At 41.7% G+C, this 20,114-nt stretch overlaps 1 protein-coding gene across 3 annotated transcripts in view; it reads right to left on the bottom strand.

Moving 5' to 3' along the window:
- Window positions 1-11,408, bottom strand: part of LOC128696308 (synaptic vesicle glycoprotein 2C-like) — a 494,702-nt gene extending 483,294 nt beyond the window's left edge. For all 3 annotated transcript variants that reach the window (XR_011392006.1, XM_070084944.1, XM_070084946.1), the window contains exon 1: window positions 11,118-11,408. Coding sequence is in view for 2 of the 3 variants with exons in the window: in XM_070084944.1 (XP_069941045.1) it covers window positions 11,118-11,229 (112 nt within the window). In the remaining variant the exon portion in view is untranslated. The remainder of the gene's footprint in view (window positions 1-11,117) is intronic.
- Window positions 11,409-20,114: the final 8,706 nt, after the last annotated feature.

Here is a 20,114-nt window from a genome sequence, read left to right as displayed (position 1 = left end):
ATTATTCATATTGCTGCTGACCATAGCAGGATTTCAAACACCCGTCACCCGTAGGCACTTTGAGAGTCAGTCGAAGATAGGGAGCAGAGAGAGGCAGGTTGGCTGTTGGTGCTTTCCCATACTTCCGTTATATTATACGTACTACCAGCCTACGTGAATATTCTTACCCCATCCACGTTATCGAAAACCCACTTGACAAATGGTGGCACCGGTGTGGGCGTGGATTTAAGGGTATTTCAGACGTTAGACTGTTTGTGGGTTGCCGGCAGGTCAGAGGTGAACCGTCTCAGCCACCTCCAGCTAGCAGCTTACCCTCACCACACCACCCTGTGTACTCCAGCCTGCAAGCCTGTTGCAGCCGCTTTTCAAGCTTCCTGGCTTAGTCCGTGTGCTAACTGCTTCAATCTCCGAGGGGTTGACCCGGATTTTGCAATTAAGCCAGTCAATAAGCCAGACTGTGGAAGTGAACGCTGGTCAGCCTGCCTCAGCCTACCATCCAGCCTGTCTCCTGTCATCCACCTGCCCCTTCATGCTGTGTGCATCGTTACACGTCTTCCAGTCAGCCATTCACGTGGGTTAAGCCAGTCAGCCAGCCCAGCTTCCTAACCCAACTGAGAGAGAGAAGTAAGCCACGCAAGTTCCTCTGAAGTATTGTCTCATATATCGCTTGTGCTTGGATGCTGATAAGAGTGGTCTTCATCATCCCTGTGGCACTGTGATTTAGTTAAGCCACCTTGTGTGTGGTGAGAAGTGCGTGGCAGTGAGAGCGCACAGGGCAAGCTTGTTCCGCTGCCCCCACCACCACAACCACCACCACCACCCGCCACCCACCTCATCTACCTGTGGGGTTTTTCTTTTTCCACCCTTGTACCAGGTCCTAGTACTGTTTTGGCTCACATAATTGGTCAAGAGATTGTAGCTGGCGCCAACGATAAAGCCAGTTATGTGAGTTCACCGAGAAAGCGCATTTCTTCCGACGACAGTGTGAGTGTAGGAGGCGTCATCACCGCACAGGACGTCTTACCCTCATCACTAGTCACTCTGTCTACTACTCCAGACTTCAGTGATAATTTTCTGTTTAGAGACATTTTCCTGCATTTAAAGACATTTGCGTGTGTGAGACATTTACAGTGAATTTCTTGTGTACTCTAAGCCTTGTGTTTTCAGTGTAGACTCAGTGTTTCTTTGACTCATTATTTTTGCAATATTTTTCAGTGTTATCGCTCATCTCTTGTGTTTCATTTTTATCATTTTTATCTGTTTTTTTTTTTAAGCTACTCTCTGTCTGTAGTAAGTATTATTCTGTAGTGTACCAGTCAGTCACTCCGTGTGAAATAATTCAATTTTTTTTTATTTTATCTTGTGTTCTTTCAGCATTGTATTCTCCAGTATTTGTCGTATACCAAATTATCCATTTATTTCTATGTGTACCTTTTTTTCGTATGCCAGCAGTGTCTCATTCCCTGATCTTTTCGCAGACTTGTGTACCATTATTTTTGCCAGCAATTTTTGTTGCATCAGTCACAGCAAGATTTTGTTGTAAGAATATACTAAAAAAAATGAATAAGTGAATATGTTGTGTGTGCCCCGCCACTTGTAAGTATTACATTTCCAGTTTTGTTTCTTGTTTTATTTTTATTCATATTTTTCATATTTCTTTGAACAAATTCACTCTTAGTGTAATTTCAATTTCTTTTTTAACATAAAGCGTTTTCTTTACTCTGAGTAAATTGTTTTGTCTAATTTACAATTAAGAGTTAAAGTGTTCAATCAGTTTTTCTTCATATTTTTATTTTATTATTTAACCTACATTTTCCCAGTGTAACTTTTATTACTGCATTGATTATTTCTACACCTTATTTTGTTGCACTTGTTCTGCAGTGAATTATTTTCTTTTATTGATATTTTTATGCATTATTATTCTCAGTTCATTATTGTTTGAGTCTTGTTTTTCATTTTATTATTTTTCCTCATGTTGTCTTTGTATTATATTTTAATTTTGATTATGCATTCTTAGAATATATTTAAATTTCCCAGTTATCTCTCTTTGCATACAATCTCGTGATTTTATTTTATACTTTTTACATTGATTTACAATTTTATTAGTTAATTTCTTTATTAGCAAGAGTACAGACAGCTCATTTTGCATTTAATTCAGTCTCCGGTAATACTTTTACTTGTAAATTTCAATGTATTTTTTTTATCTTGTCCAGCAGTCCTTTACATTGAGTTGTCCTTCCTCTTGCAGTGTATCTTAGACATTTTTTTTATTACTTCTGCAGAATTAGATGCATCTCTTTTATTTTAATTTTAGCATTTTATATCATTTTTATTGTTCATTATTTTTGCCTTATTTGTTCTCGTGTAACTTCTTTGCCATTATGTCTCACATACCGCCAAGTGATACTTTAGTGAATGGCGACACTCAGACCTCTCAGGCTACTGCTGCTCCTGTCATCAGTCCTCACAGTTCCTTATGGACTGACAGACCGACCCAGACACTGAGACACTATAGTTTTACTCGTGATTCCCTTGATGCGTTACCTTTATTCAATGGCCATGTCTTGAAGCATGGTTTACTGCCATTCGTTCTCGTGTTAATGCTCTAGTTGACAGTCCTCCTTCAGAGGAAAGTCTTACCAGACTTGCGAAAGAAGCTCTTCATCGGTCCCCTGCTGCTGTTCACGTTGTTGATCTCCTTGATATGCGAGACTTCAGGAATCTTACTAAGTGGTCACAATATGAGGAACTGATTCGTTCTTTCCTCGTACCAGTAAAAACAGCTGATCCATATGTCGTTCTTAGGGAACTAGTGAATGCTACACCCATGACTAATGAATCGTTGAGTGCATTTGCTGTTAGATTAGACAAACTTTTATCATCATTTATCAATGCTGTCCAGTCCTCAGCTTTTGTCCCTGACGAGGATAAACCATCCACAGCGTCGTTTGCTAAAATAGCAGCTTTTGGAGCAATCAAAGAACTAATGCCGCCTGCTTCCATGTGTGCTTATGAGGCTAATCCCCCAACTGTGACGATGGAACCCCTTACAGCCCTAAATCATGTACGTTCCTTGTGCCCCCAGGGTACTTTCCCATGTATCAAAAGTAATTTCACACCTATGCCTCAGTCTGCACCACCTCTTGTTTGTGCCACAGCAATAAATCGTGGTCGTCAACCATCTCAGCGATCACCAAGGACCAGTGTACAGAGTCATTATAAACCTCGTAGTATTCATAGTACATTCAGTAACCATAGTCAGCGGACTTGTTACAACTGTGGTTTCCGTGGCCATATTGCAATTAATTGTCCTGATAGTTACCCTAAGAGGTGTCATACTGATGATGAGTACCAGTCAGATCTTCCCTACTGTACTTATCATAGAATACATGGACATGACACATCTGAGTGCAATGCTCTCTACAACCTTCAGTACTCAAGGTCTTTCCGTGGCTGTTCCAACCGCAGAACCCGTAGAGGAAACAGACATCGTGGTTCTCAAAATAACCAGAACCAGGCTCATTCTTCCAATTCGGGGGAATTCGAGCGCCCCAGTCAAACCGTCCCATGGTGACAGTAGGTGATAATGAGTACACCATCCCCGTTCACAATTCCTTTGAAGCCTTAAGCAGTCTCGAGAATGACAATCCTGCTGATGATGTTGCTTCAAATGTCTCTGATGTAGATGATTTTGGGGATGAAGTGGAACAAATCTTTGCTGATGACAATCCACCTTTTTGTTTGCACATAACTTCCAATGCAACCATAGGCCCTATAGTGCAAGCATCTGTTCATAATGCGCCCGTTCATTTGTTAATGGACTCTGGTGCGCAAGTCAATATTATCAGGTCTAGTTTGTTTAGGGATAAGCAGTTACGACATGTCCTTCTCATAGAACCGACTCATGTGTCCTCCCTTAGTGGAGTAGCTGGTTCTCACCTGCGTGTCCGAGGTCGGACTTCCCTAACTTTTTCTATCCAAGATAGAGACTTCACTGCTTCCTTCCTTGTTGTCGACCAGATTACTTTCCCTGGTGACCTTCTACTGGGATTTGCTTCCATGCGAGACTTACGCATTGTGCTCGACCCTTATCGATGGCATGCCCAAATTGATGACTTGATCGTACCATTTTGGGGTTACCAGCTTGGATCCGAGATCTGCAATACTTCCGCAGAGTACGACATTCGAATTAAGTCCTTACAGGCCAGTGCATTTTCCAGTAGCGTACCCAAGCGGTCAGGCACTGATGATCCTGTCACTCCTGTCCGTGTTCCTGCAACTTCAGACTTGCAAGATAGTGTCCAGTTACCTCAAGTGTCCGAGGATGCTCTGGCTACCTTGAGTGCTGAGCCTATCCTTGCAATGTCTGCTAGTTCAAGTAGTAGTTTCTCCACAGGGGACGCCTTGTCGGAAAACAATTACTTGCAACTAGTAATGACATCTCTTGTTGATGTCACATGCCGTCTGCAGAAAGACGTTTCTGTCCCAGCTAGTGCCCTCACTAGAGTGTCTGTTGTTGTTCCTAGTGTTCCAGATGGTGATAACGTCCTAGTTGACAGTGATTCTTGCAAAGTAAAAGGTCTATTTGTTGAACCATCCTTACATGTTGTAAGAGATAGTAAGGTCCATTTCTTCCTAGCTAACACTTCTGGTCACAGTGTTCGTCTCAGAGCAAATACCAATCTTGTTGACCTTGTTCACTATCCTTACCCTGTTCAGGTAGAGGATGAGTTGTCACCTGACCAGTGGGTTGGTGCTATTTCTACCGGGGAGACCTCATCCACTTCACTGGATCAATCTGTTCCACCAGTTGAGGAGAAAGACATAGCTCCCACTGACTTCCCAGATGAAGTCAAGCATTTGTTGACTCTGTTGAACAAACGTCGTAAAGCCATTGCCTTACCAGGTGAGAAGATGGGTATAACGAACTTATTGTCCCATCGTATTCCACTTGAACCTGGTACTAGACCTATCTATATACCTGCGTACAGAATGCCTCATTCACAAGTTGCTGTCGCAGAAGAATTGATCAATCAAATTCTTGATGATGGAGTTATTGCACCTAGCAATTCACCTTGGAATGCGCCCTTGATCCTAGTACCTAAGAAGGATGGTACTTGGCGCCCAGTGATTGACTTCAGGAAGTTAAATGCGAAAACTATCCCAGATCGCTTCCCACTTCCTGTACTGGGTGATCTTTTACGTAACATCGGAGATAACAAAGTCTTTTCAACCCTGGACTTGTTACAAGGGTTTTGGCAAGTCCCTCTTCACGAGGACAACCAAGAGCTAACTGCATTCTCCACTCCTACAGGTCATTATCACTTCCTCCGTATGGCGTTTGGATTACGATCCTCCCCTATCACGTTCTCAAGGCTCATGACTAATATCTTTAGAGGTCTCATAGGTAATGCACTTATGGTGTACTTAGATGACATAATCGTCATGTCTAAAGACGTTAATACACACTTGAAAAGACTTGATGTAGTACTTGGTAAACTTGAAGAAGCCAATTTAAAGATCAAACGGTCTAAATGTCAATTTTTCAGATCAGAAATTAAGTTTCTTGGTCACGTAGTCACTCCTAGAGGGGTTACGACTGACCAAAGTAAAGTAACTGCAGTACTAAATTTTCCAACTCCCAAAACTGCTGATGCCGTAAGATCCTTTGTGGGCTTAGCAGGTTTTTATAGATCTTTCATTGGCAATTTTTCTTCTATAGCTGCTCCTCTAACTGAGTTGCTTAAGAAAGATGATCCTTTTGTTTGGACCTTCCGTCAAGAAAGAGCATTTCAAACTCTAAAAGAAAAACTAACATCTGCTCCAATTTCGAAATTTCCAGATTTTTCTAAGGCCTTCTATCTGACTACTGATGCTAGTTCTATTGGCATAGGTGCCGTACTAGCTCAGAAGACTGATGGCAAGTACAACGCAGTTGCATTTGCTAGCTGAGTCCTTATGAAGGCTGAATGTAATTATACAGTAACTGAGCAAGAAGCTTTAGCAATACAGTGGACCCCCGCATAACGATGGCATCGCATAGCGATTTTTCCGCATAACGATTACTTTTATCGCAAAATTTTTGCCCCGCATACCGATTAAAAACCCGCATACCGATTTTCGTCCGAGACGCGTCCAATGTGCCCTCAGCCAGCCTCACATGTGCCGCTCCGTCCCATTGTTTACCAGCCAGCCTCCGCGGTAACATCCAAGCATACACTCGGAATATTTCGTATTATTACAGTATTTTCGGTGCTGTTTCTGGAAAATAAGTGACCATGGGCCCCAAGAAAGCTTCTAGTGCCAACCCTACACCTCAAAGGGTAAGAATTACTATAGAGATGAAGAAAGAGATAATTGATAAGTATGAAAGTGGAGTGCGTATAGCCGACCTAGTCAAGCTGTACAAGAAACCCCAATCAACCATCGCTACTATTGTGGGCACCAGAAAGACAATCAAGGAAGCTGTTCTTGCCAAAGGTTCAACTGTGTTTTCGAAACAAAGATCGCAATTGATGGAAGATGTTGAGAGACTCTTATTGGTGTGGATAAATGAAAAACAGATAGCAGGAGATAGCGTCTCTCAAGCGATCATATGTGAAAAGGCTAGGAAGTTGCATGACGATTTAATTAAAAAAATGCCTGCAACTAGTGATGATGTGAGTGAATTTAAGGCCAGCAAAGGTTGGTTTGAGAGATTTAAGAAGCGTAGTGGCATCCATAGTGTGATAAGGCATGGTGAGGCTGCCAGTTCGGACCACAAAGCGGCTGAAAAATATGTGCAGGAATTCAAGGAGTACATAGAAACTGAAGGACTGAAACCTGAACAAGTGTTTAATTGTGATGAAACAGGCCTGTTCTGGAAGAAAATGCCAAGCAGGACCTACATTACTCAGGAGGAAAAGGCACTCCCAGGACATAAGCCTATGAAAGACAGGCTTACTTTGTTGATGTGTGCCAATGCTACTGGTGATTGCAAAGTGAAGCCTTTATTAGTGTATCACTCTGAAACTCCCAGAGCGTTCAGGCAAAAGAATGTCCTCAAGGATAATTTGTGTGTGCTGTGGAGGGCAAACAGTAAGGCATGGGTCACTAGGGAATTTTTCTATAACTGGTTACACCATGCATTTGCCCCCAATGTGAAAAATTACCTAACTGAAAAGAAATTAGAACTTAAGTGCCTCCTGGTGTTAGACAATGCCCCTGGTCATCCTACAGACGTGGCAGAGCGACTTTATGGGGACATGAGCTTCATTAAGGTGAAGTTTTTGCCTCCTAATACCACTCCTCTCCTGCAGCCCATGGACCAGCAGGTTATTTCCAACTTCAAGAAACTGTACACAAAAGCTCTGTTTGAAAGGTGCTTTGTAATGACCTCAGAAACTCAACTGACTCTAAGAGAGTTTTGGAGAGATCACTTTAATATCCTCAATTGTGTAAACCTTATAGGTAAGGCTTGGGAGGAAGTGACAAAGAGGACCTTGAACTCTGCTTGGAAGAAACTGTGGCCAGAATGTGTAGACAAAAGGGATTTTGAAGGGTTTGAGGCTAACCCTGAGAATCCTGTGCCAGTTGAGGAATCCATTGTGGCATTGGGAAAGTCCTTGGGGTTGGAGGTTAGTGGGGAGGATGTGGAAGAGTTGGTGGAGGAGGACAATGAAGAACTAACCACTGATGAGCTGCTAGATCAACTTCAACAGCAAGAGGCCACACCTGAGGAAATTGCTTCGGAGGAGGGGAGAGAGAAATTGAAGAAGTTGCCTACTTCAAAGATTAAGGAAATCTGTGCAAAGTGGCTTGAAGTGCAAACCTTCATGGATGAAAATCACCCTCACACAGCTATTGCAAGCCGTGCTGGTGATTATTACACTGACAATGTTGTGAAACACTTTAGGCAAGTCATAAAGGAACGAGAGGTACAGGCCACTATGGACAGATATCTTGTGCGAAAGAAGTCCAGTGACTCTGAAGCTGGCCCTAGTGGCATTAAAAGAAGAAGGGAAGTAACCCCAGAAAAGGACTTACTACCTCAAGTCCTAATGGAAGGGGATTCCCCTTCTAAACACTAACACACACTCTCCCCTCCTCCCATCCCATCAATCATCACCAGATCTTCAATAAAAGTAAGTGTCATTTAATTGTGCATGCCTTTTTCAGTTTGTGTGTATTAAAATTAACATTTCATGTGGTAAAAAAAATTTTTTTTCATACTTTTGGGCGTCTTGCACGGATTAATTTTATTTCCATTATTTCTTATGGGGAAAATTCATTCGCATAACGATTATTTCGCATAACGATGAGCCCTCTTGCACGGATTAAAATCGTTAACCGGGGGTCCACTGTAGTATGGTCTTCAAAGCACTTCCGAGACATTATTTATCAGTACTCTGTTCATGTCTTGACAGACCATGCTCCACTGATACCTTTATTCCAGAACAAACAACCTACTGGAAGGTTAGCCAGATGGACCTTGACTATCAAAGAGTTCAATCCCACCTTTGAACACTTACCTGGCAAGTCAAATGTAGTCGCAGATGACTTATCGCGACATGTTAGTATAGTAACTGCAGACCCTCCATTTAGTGCTGAGGATGTAAAGAATGCTCAACGAACAGATCCCATGTGGTCTGGTGTGATTCGATTCCTGCTCCAGGAAGATCTTATTCTGACTGTGAAGCCACCAGCACCCATCAGTGACTTTGTCATGAACCAAGAATTACTGTATCGAACAGCCGAGTTGGGTACTCCTAGCAGAAGAGTTTACCAGTTAGTAATTCCACAGTCACTAGTAAATGTAGCCTTACAGCTAGTTCACGATGTACCAGGTGTTGCGCACCCTGGTGTGAATCGTTCAGTAAAACAAGCCAGATTGAAATACTTTTGGCCTCGTATGGCAACTGATATTTCTGAGTATGTTAAGAAATGTAGTGTCTGTATGCAACATAAAGGTAATGCTAATGGTCCTAATCCAATCCAAGTGTATCCAACCACTAGCGAACCGTGGGAAAGAGTTGCGCTAGATTTGTTAACTAATTTCCAATGTTCCCTCCAAGGCAACAAACATCTGTGTGTTATGGTAGATCATTTCACCAGATATTGTGAGTTAGTTCCTATTGCAGATAAGACTGCCGAGACAGTAGCTAAAGCGTTTAAAGAATGCATTATCTGCAGGCATACCCTAGTAACAGATAATGGAGGTGAATTCTGTAATGAGATTCTTGAAAATTTGTGTACCTTGTACAAGATCTCTAAATCCACCATTGTTCCTCATCATCCTGCCAGCAATGGGTTAGCGGAACATACCAATAAGAAAGTACTTGATGTCTTGAGAGCCACTATCAATCCCAACAGTGAAACTTGGGATGAAGTTATACCTAATGTGCAGTGTGCTATAAATTCTGCTTACAATGTTTCTATAGGTGACACTCCACATTATGCATTGTATGGTGTAGATAAACGTTTGCCTTATGAGTTGCTATATTCTAATCCGAACCCAAATTACAACCCTGATGATTTCATAGCAACTCGTACCAGCTTAGCTCAAAGTGTTTTTAGAAGAATCCGTGAAACACTTCATAAATCAACAGCAGAATTTACAAGAGTCGCAAACACTCGAGCAAAGCCATCCAAAATCAAAGTAGGTTCCAGAGTTATGCTGACTAACTTTAACAAAACGTCTGCAATGCCTAAGCTTGATCAAAAGTTTGTGGGTCCTTATCGAGTAGTTGAACATATCACTGGCAATAACTATAAGGTTAGAGAAATTAGTACTGGTCAGTATAAAGAATCGCATTTAGATCATAATGAAGGTGTTGTTCAAAAAAGGTCAAGACGACGACAGGACCCCCAAGCTGAAAGACTTTGGTTTGGACCCCGAGTACCGAGTATGAAGTTAGTATGTGATGATAATGATGTTCCAACCCAGACTAATGTGACAGACTCTGACAATCCTCCTGAACCTGTACTCTCTACCTCTGATACTCAGTCAGACGATCAACCTGAATGTCATTATTCCCTACGTACACGACAGGTATTGAGAAATCCTCAAGTATCATTTGTTACTTCCAATTCAGATTTGCCTCAAATACAGCATGAGTTAGCCAGTGCAACAGAGTTTGACCCTCCCAGAGATGACACCCATTCTGCATATATCAATCTCACCCTAGCAGAGTTGGGGTTAAATGTAAATAACCTGTATAGATGAATAATTACAGTATCAACTTATCAGTATTCAAGGATTTTTTTTGTGTGTTCACGTTCTCTCCGAATTCTGAGAGTTAACAGTCTAGATTTGAGTGCACCGAATCTGCCTTTCTGTTAAACACTTCTTTCTTTGCATATATTCCTTCCTCAGAATCCGTAGATCACATGAATACAGATCGATCGATCAAATTTTGTTTTATCACTTCTACTGTGTAATCCCAACGTTGAGTTTCATTCGATGAGTTGTGCTATATTATACCTTGTATTGCATTACAGTTTTATTACAGTTTCAATTACATAAGCTTCCATTCCAATATTTTACTTATGTATGTTATAATGTTCAATTGTTGTGTACTTTGACATTGTATAGAATCAGCCCAAGCCGTACACCTGCCGTCTCTAGTTTGTATTAGTTGTATGTCGGGACGACATACTTTAGCGTCGCCAAGCTCTCAGTAGTAGTACCAGTTCCTAGTAACCAGTTACCAGTAACCAGTGTACCAGTAACCAGTGTACCAGTAACCAGTGTACCAGTAGATGACTCACTACCAACCGTCTGCGTGAATCACTGACTGATTATTCATATTGCTGCTGACCATAGCAGGATTTCAAACACCCGTCACCCGTAGGCACTTTGAGAGTCAGTCGAAGATAGGGAGCAGAGAGAGGCAGGTCGGCTGTTGGTGCTTTCCCATACTTCCGTTATATTATATGTACTACCAGCCTACTTGAGTATTCTTACCCCATCCACGTTATCGAAAACCCACTTGACAATATTAGGTACTCACAACTCTGGTCTTCCACTGAACTAGGAAATATTAGGTACTCACCACTCTGGTCTTCCACTGAACTAGGAAATATTAGGTACTCACAACTCTGGACTTCCACTGAACTAGGAAATATTAGGTACTCACCACTCTGGTCTGCCACAGAGTCCAGCAACACTCTCCTCTCCATCGCTGAGGTAATAAGTTTTTTCCTAGACACTTCGCCACTTACATCACCTCTTAAGTTCCATAATCTCATGCTTGTCACTTAAATTTCAGTATTTGATATCCTGTGGACTATTCACTGTTGGTGTCTGGGGTCATGGACCATCACAATATAGTAATATTGGACATCATTCCATATTTAGGAGAAGGAAACTAACAACAACAAAACCCTGTGAGGAAAATAAAGAAGTCTTGTTGTTGTTGTTGGGTTTGTTAAGGGCCACCTATGATGACGCAGGAGAAGACAAGACAAGAGAGTTTACCTATTAATCAATCAATCAATCAGTCAATTCAAATTCAAATTCAAATTCAAAGTTTATTCTCTATAAAGATTACAATGTTGAATTTACAGAATTTGGTTGTTGTGTGGTTTACATGTAGTTAAATAATGATTACAGAGTGTACCACTAGAACTCCTAGCATGGCTAGGCATTTCGGGCAGACTTAGTTTAATTCTTAATTTTAAAATATTACAAATTATGAGGTAAGTTGGTATTATGGCTAAGTGACTAAATACTAGTTTGTGAGTTTAGCAATGTGAATGCTTTTGTTTTGGCACAGTACATAGTTTCAGTATTGGAGTATCATAGGATTCATTATTTTAAGATTGAGATTAATATTTCTGTTTATGGTCAAATGGGTGAGTGAGTGTAAGTGTGAACCACCAGGTGGTATTCGTGTAGTTAGTTGATGGGGTGTATCAGGGAGATAAGATGTTTTCTAATGGTAGTTTTGAAGGTGATGAATGTGTCTGCAGTTCTAGAGTTCTCAGGTAGGGTGTTCCAGATTTTAGGGCCTTCGACATACATTGAATTTTTGTAAAGGTTTAGTCGGACACGGGGAATGTCGTAGAGATGTTTGTGTCTGGTGTTATGCCTGTTGGTTCTGTCACAACTATCAAGAAAGCGTTTTAGGTCAAGGTTGATATTGGAGTTTAAGGTCCTGTAGATGTAGATTGCACAGTAGTAAGTGTGGATGTACTGAACAGGGAGTAAGTTTAGATCTATGAAGAGTGGGGGGGGGGGGTGTTGCCAGGGATGGGATTTAGTGATTATTCTTACTGCAGCTTTTTGTTGGGTTATTATTGGCTTTAGGTGTGTTGCTGCAGTTGTTCCCCAAGCACAAATAGCATAGGTGAGGTATGGATATATAAGTGAATGGTATAGTGTGATAAGGGCAGTTTGCGGCACGTAGTATCGTATCTTGGAGAGGATCCCAACCGTTTTGGATACTTTTTTGGTTATGTGTTGGATATGGGTGCTGAAATTCAGGTTGTTGTCAAGGTATAGGCCTAGGAATTTGCCCTCATTATGTCTGGTAATTAGAGTGTTGTCGATCTTAATGTTAATTTGTGCATCTCCTGCTCTGCTACCAAACATAATAGAGTAGGTTTTGTCAGTGTTAAGCGTAAGTTTATTGGCTGTCATCCAAGTCGATATTTTGATCAGCTCCTCATTAACAATGGTGTTGAGGGTGGCAAGATTAGGGTGAGAGATGACATAAGTCGTGTCGTCAGCAAAGAGAATGGGTTTCAGGTGTTGGGATACGTTTGGAAGATCATTGATGTATATGAGGAAGAGCAGGGGACCAAGGACACTTCCCTGCTGAACTCCAGTATCAAGTGGCCGTGTTGTTGATGCTGTGTCTTTAATGGTGACATACTGATTACCTGGAGTTTACCTGGAGAGAGTTCCGGGGGTCAACGCCCCCGCGGCCCAGTCTGTGACCAGGCCTCCTGGTGGATCAGAGCCTGATCAACCAGGCTGTTGCTGCTGGCTGCACGCAAACCAACGTACGAGCCACAGCCCGGCTGATCAGGAACTGACTTTAGGTGCTTGTCCAGTGCCAGCTTGAAAACTGCCAGGGGTCTGTTGGTAAGATTTGAAATAAGCAAGCGCATGGCCTCTTATACCGTAATGGTCAAGTTTGTGGAGTAGGATGTCGTGGTCCACTGTGTCAAAAGCTTTTCTTAGGTCAATAAAAATTCCTAGTGGATATTCCTTATTTTCCAATGCTGTGTAAAGCAGATCTAGCATTTTTATGATTGCATCATTAGTGCTTTTATTTTTCCTGAATCCAAATTGGCAGGGGTTGAGTATGTTTTGTGTTGTTATAAATGAATATAGTCTCCTGTGCACGAGTTTCTCAAAGATTTTGGATAGCAATGGTAAGTTTGATATTGGCCTATAGTTGTTTAAGTCTGTAGGGTCACCACCTTTATGTATTGGTGTAACCCTTGCCATCTTGAGTAGTTTCGGGAAGGTGCTAGTTTCTAGTGACTTGTTAAAAAGTAATGAAATAGCATGCAAAAGGATATGGGCCGCTCGCTTGTACAGTAATGGTGGGACATTAGACAGATTCCCTGAGTTGTTTTTAAGTGACTTTATAATCTCGGTGACTTCCGAGGGCTCAGTTGGTGCAAAATAGAAGGAATTTGGGAAATTCCCATCTAGGTAGTCCCCGGCATGGGCATTGGTATGTGGGATTTTATTGGCGAGATTAGATCCTATGGTTGAGAAGAAGTCGTTTATCTTGTTAGCTGTGTCAGTGGGATGTAGTGGTGTTTCATTAGGTTTAGTTAGGACAATATTCTTGGTTTTTTCAGTTTGTGGGTCCCTAGAATCTGAGAGAGTGTTTTCCAGGTCTTTTTTATATCTCCTCTAGTGTCTGTGAATCTACTGGAGTAGTATAGTTGTTTGGCTTTCTTTATTACTTTGGTGAGAACTGATGAATAGTGTTTAAGAATATCTTTGTGTATTAAGCCCTGTCTATATTGCTTTTCATATTGGTGTTTCTTGTCAATGGATTTCAGAATGGTACTGGTTAGCCATGTGCAACCAAGCCGTTTGTTTGTGATCTGTTTCGTTTTTATAGGACAATGTTTGTTGTATAGTCTAAGTAATTTGTTAAGAAAAATGTCTGTCCAGTCATCAATACCATTGGCCTTGGAGAATTCTGTAGGCCAGTCAACAATCTCTAGGTCAGCTGTGAACTTCCTTATTGAGGCCTCGTCATGGAGTCTAAATGAGACTTTGTTGAATTCAAATGGTGGTTTACTAATGTTTGTCAGGAGGAAGGTAGGGTAGTGGTCTGTAGTGCTATCTGTGATTATCCCTGATTTAAGGGGGGCTAGTATATTGGTCCATATGTGGTCTATTATGGTTGCACTTGTCTCAGTGAGCCTGGTTGGTTTAGTTATTGTTGGTATGAGAAGTGTGTTGTTCATATTGTTGATGAAATCAGTTACAGGCTGATCATCTAGTAAGCCAAGGTTGATGCTGAAGTCTCCAGCTAAGAGAAGGTGGTGCTTATTCATTTGTCTGTTTGTTATTAGTGACTTTAATTTCTCACTGAAATTTGGGATGTTTGTGTGAGGTATCCGGTAAATGGCACCGATTGTTATAGGTGTCTTAAGGTTTTTTACAGTAAAATTAGCAAAAATGTATTCCCCATATTCATCACTAAAGCAAGTGGTGCTAATACAAGACAATTGGTTAGAGTAATAGATTGCAATACCACCCCCAACTTGGTTTGGTCTGCAGTTGTGAATTGCTGTGTATCCTGGTAGAGGGTAGATATCTATTGTGTCCTGCTTAAGCCAGGTCTCAGTAAGAATAATGCAGGAGAAGGATGTCTTTAGTGATTCAAGGAGTGCCAGGAGGTCATCATAGTGTTTGCTTAAGGACCTGATGTTGTAGTTAAGTACTGATAGACTTTTAGCATTGTTTAGGATAGTGCTGGCTTGTGTTGCTGTGTAATAAAGGCAGTTACTTTCCAATAGGTTTTGATTGGGTGTCAGATTTTGGAGGTTTAGATCAGGGTCAACGTAATCAATCATCTTCTAGGTTTAAATTATGGTTATTTATATCCTGAGTTGTGTGTTGAGTTCTAGTACTGATATCTGTAGTGGTAGGAAGTTTGGACAAGTATATAGCTAGAGTATTTTGGTCATGTAGGGTATAGTCACTACTACACATAATGAAGTTGATGTTGTCTATGTGTTGTGCTGGAATGAACTAAAGTACAACTAGGTATAAACTAGTAATATAAAAATACAAATTTAAAATAGAACAAGACTCTCACTTGTAATTGCACTAAGGTCTAATATAATGACTTTTGTGGAGTCTATGTTTTGAGCTAGAATGAGCTATAGTACAACTAGATTTAATCTAATAATATAAAAATACAAATTAAAAATAGCACCAGTCTCTCACTAGTAATTGCACTATGGTCTAATATAATGAATTTGGTATTGACTATAGTACAACTGTGTTTAATCTAATAATATAAAAAAGGCACAAGACTCTCAATCAAGTTTATTCTCTATAAGAATTACAATGAGGGGTTTACAGATTCTGGTTATTGTGTGGTTTACAAGTAATAAAATACTATTTACAGAGGGCGCCACTAGGACACTTAGCATGGCTAGGCATTTCGGGCAGACTTAGATTAATTCTTGATGACTGAAAGCTTGAAGACGGTCACCAGCTGTATTATGACGTCAGGAGCAAGGATGACTGAAAGCTTGAAGACGGTCACAAGCTGTATTATGACGTCAAGAGCAAGGATGACTGAATGCTTGAAGACGGTCACCAGCTGTATTATGACGTCAGGAGTAAGGATGACTGAAAGCTTGAAGACAGTCACAAGCTGTGTTATGACGTCAGGAGCGAGGATGGCTGAAAGCTTGAAGACGGTCACAAGCTGTATTATGACGTCATTAGCAAGGATGACTGGAAGCTTGAAGACGGTCACAAGTTGTATTATGACGTCAGGAGCAAGGATGACTGGAAGCTTGAAGACGGTCATAAGTTGTATTATGACGTCAGGAGCAAGGATGACTGGAAGCTTGAAGACGGTTACAAGCTGTATTATGACGTCAGGAGCAAGGATGACTGGAAGCTTGAAGACGGTCACAAGTTGCATTATGATGTCATGAGCAAGAATGACTGGAAGCTTGAAGACGGTCACAAGTTGTATTATGACGTCAGACTCGTGGAACTCTGTTTTCATTAAGAACTGCAAGAAACCCCTCTCGCGTGCCCTAAGTACACTATGGAGGAAGAGCTTGGACATGGGTGAAATTCCACAGTCACTTAAAACAACGGATATAGCCCCACTCCATAAAGGTGGCAGCAAAGCATTAGCTAAGAACTATAGACAAATAGCTCTGACGTCCCACATCATAAAAATCTTTGAAAGAGTGCTAAGAAGCAGGATTGCAAATCACCTGGATTCCCAAAATCTGCACAATCCAGGGCAACATGGGTTCAGGGCAGGTCGCTCCTGCCTCTCACAACTACTGGATCACTATGACATGGCCTTGGATGCACTGGAAGAAAATCAGAAAGCAGATGTAATATACACAGACTTTGCAAAAGCATTTGACAAATGCGATCAAGGCGTAATAGCCCATAAAATACGTGCTAAAGGAATAACTGGGAAAGTGGGGAGATGGATCTTCAACTTCCTAACAAATCGAACACAAAGAGTAGTGGTCAACAGAGTTAAATCGGAGGCTGCCATAGTGAAGAGCTCTGTTCCACAAGGCACAGTACTCACCCCCATCTTATTCCTTATCCTCATATCAGACATAAACAGAGATATACACCACAGCACCGTATCATCCTTTGCGGATGATACTAGGATCTGCATGAGGCTGTCATCTGCTGAGGACGCGGTTAACCTCCAAGAAGATATAAACAAAGTTTTCCAGTGGGCAACAGTAAACAATATGATGTTCAATGAGGACAAATTCCAACTACTCCGTTATGGAAAACTGGAGGAGATAATAACTAGAACAGAGTATACTACTGACTCCGGCCATACAATAGAGCGGAAAAATAATGTAAGGGACCTGGGAGTAGTAATGTCTGAGGATCTCACTTTCAAGGATCACAACAGTGCCACGATCGCACGTGCAAAGAAAATGATAGGATGGATAATGAGAACTTTCAAAACGAGAGATGCCAAGCCCATGATGATCCTTTTCAAATCACTTGTTCTCTCTAGGCTGGAATACTGCTGTACATTAACATCTCCATTCAAAGCAGGTGAAATCGCAGATCTAGAGAGTGTACAGAGATCCTTTACTGCACGTATAAGTTCTGTCAAGCACCTTAACTACTGGGAACGCTTGGAAGCATTTGACTTGTACTCTTTGGAACGCAGGAGGGAGAGATATATCATAATCTACACTTGGAAAATCTTGGAAGGAATGGTCCCAAATCTGCACACAGAAATCACTCCCTACGAAAGTAAAAGACTGGGCAGGCGATGCAAAATGCCCCCAATAAAAAGTAGGGGCGCCATTGGTACACTAAGAGAAAACACCATAAGTGTCCGGGGCCCAAAACTGTTCAACAGCCTCCCATCAAGCATTAGGGGAATTGCCAATAAACCCCTGGCTGCCTTCAAGAGAGAGCTGGACAGATACCTAAAGTCAGTGCCGGATCAGCCGGGCTGTGGCTCGTACGTTGGACTGCGTGCGGCCAGCAGTAACAGCCTAGTTGATCAGGCCCTGATCCATCGGGAGGCCTGGTCGTGGAACGGGCCGCGGGGGCGTTGATCCCCGGAATAACCCCCAGGTAACCTCCAGGTAAGGATGACTGGAAGCTTGAAGACGGTCACAAGCTGTGTTATGACGTCAGGAGCAAGGATGACTGAAAGCTTAAAGACTGTCACAAGCTGTATTATGACGTCAGGAGCAAGAATGACTGGAAGCTTGAAGATGGTCTCAAGTTGTATTATGACGTCAGGAGCAAGAATGACTGGAAGCTTGAAGACGGTCACAAGTTGTATTATGGCGTTATTAGCAAGGATGTCTGGAAGCTTGAAGACGGTCAAAAGCTGTATTATGATGTCAAGAGCAAGAATGACTGGAAGGTGGAAGACGGTCACAAGCTGTATTATGACGTTATTAGCAAGGATGACTGGAAGCTTGAAGACGGTCACAAGTTGTATTATGACGTCAGGAGCAAGGATGACTGGAAGCTTGAAGACGGTCACAAATTGTATTATGACGTCAGGAGCAAGGATGACTGGAAGCTTGAAGACGGTCACATGTTGTATTATGACGTCAGGAGCGAGGGTGACTGGAAGCTTGAAGACGGTCACATGTTGTATTATGGCGTCATTAGCAAGGATGACTGGAAGCTTGAAGACGGTCACAAGCTGTATTATGATGTCAGGAGCAAAAATGACTGGAAGTTTGAAGACGGTCACAAGTTGTATAATGACGTCAGGAGCAAGGATGACTGGAAGCTTGAAGACGGTCACAAGCTGTATTATGGCGCCATTAGCAAGGATGGCTGGAAGCTTGAAGACGGTCACAAGTTGTATTATGACGTCATTAGCAAGGATGACTGGAAGCTTGAAGACGGTCACAAGTTGTATTATGACGTCTGTGGAAAATTACATTTATCTGTATGTAACTCATAATGTACATACCAGTAAATAACAAAGATAATTATTATTTATCAGAGTTACATAGACAAGTAGGAATTTGGGACACCTAGGTCACAAAAAATGTCCCCCTTTGATACCTACAACTGTCATATCCACAAGTTGCTCTAGACCTATTAATTACAAATGAAATATACATCACCAGGAATTCTGGTAAATACATAAATGTATGGAAGAGGGTAAGGTACCTAGGGATTGGCAGAGAGCATGCATAGTTCCTTTGTATAAAGGCAAAGGGGATAAAAGAGAGTGCAGAAATTACAGGGGGATAAGTCTGTTGAGTATACCTGGCAAAGTGTATGGTAGAGTTATTATTGGAAGAATTAAGAGTAAGACGGAGAATAGGATAGCAGATGAACAAGGAGGCTTTAGGGGTGTGTGGACCAGGTGTTTACAGTGAAACATATAAGTGAACAGTATTTAGATAAGGCTAAAGAGGTCTTTGTGGCATTTATGGATTTGGAAAAGGCGTATGACAGGGTGGATAGGGGGGCAATGTGGCACATGTTGCAGGTGTATGGTGTAGGAGGTAGGTTACTGAAAGCAGTGAAGAGTTTTTACGAGGATAGTGAGGCTCAAGTTAGAGTATGTAGGAAAGAGGGAGATTATTTCCCAGAAAAAGTAGGCCTTAGACAGGGATGTGTGATGTCACCGTGGTTGTTTAATATATTTATAGATGGGGTTGTAAGAGAAGTGAATGCGAGGGTCTTGGCAAGAGGCGTGGAGTTAAAAGATAAAGAATCACACATAAAGTGGGAGTTGTCACAGTTGCTCTTTGCTGATGACACTGTGCTCTTGGGAGATTCTGAAGAGAAGTTGCAGAGATTGGTGGATGAATTTGGTAGGGTGTGTAAAAGAAGAAAATTGAAAGTGAATACAGGAAAGAGTAAGGTTATGAGGATAACAAAAAGATTAGGTGATGAAAGATTGAATATCAGATTGGAGGGAGAGAGTATGGAGGAGGTGAATATATTCAGATATTTGGGAGTGGACGTGTCAGCGGATGGGTCTATGAAAGATGAGGTGAATCATAGAATTGATGAGGGGAAAAGGGTGAGTGGTGCACTTAGGAGTCTGTGGAGACAAAGAACTTTGTCCTTGGAGGCAAAGAGGGGAATGCATGAGAGTATAGTTTTACCAATGTTATTATATGGGTGTGAAGCATGGGTGATGAATGTTGCAGCGAGGAGAAGGCTGGAGGCAGTGGAGATGTCATGTCTGAGGGCAATGTGTGGTGTGAATATAGTGCAGAGAATTCGTAGTTTGGAAGTTAGGAGGAGGTGCGGGATTACCAAAACTGTTGTCCAGAGGGCTGAGGAAGGGTTGTTAAGGTGGTTCGGACATGTGGAGAGAATGGAGCGAAACAGAATGACTTCAAGAGTGTATCAGTCTGTAGTGGAAGGAAGGCGGGGTAGGGGTCGGCCTAGGAAAGGTTGGAGGGAGGGGGTAAAGGAG

This window comes from Cherax quadricarinatus, chromosome 14 (genome assembly GCF_038502225.1).
Source record: "Cherax quadricarinatus isolate ZL_2023a chromosome 14, ASM3850222v1, whole genome shotgun sequence".
In the NCBI taxonomy this organism is placed as follows: Eukaryota; Metazoa; Arthropoda; class Malacostraca; order Decapoda; family Parastacidae; genus Cherax; species Cherax quadricarinatus.
The sequence above is the reverse complement of the archived record's forward strand: the minus strand, read 5'-3'. Positions and strand labels throughout refer to the sequence as shown.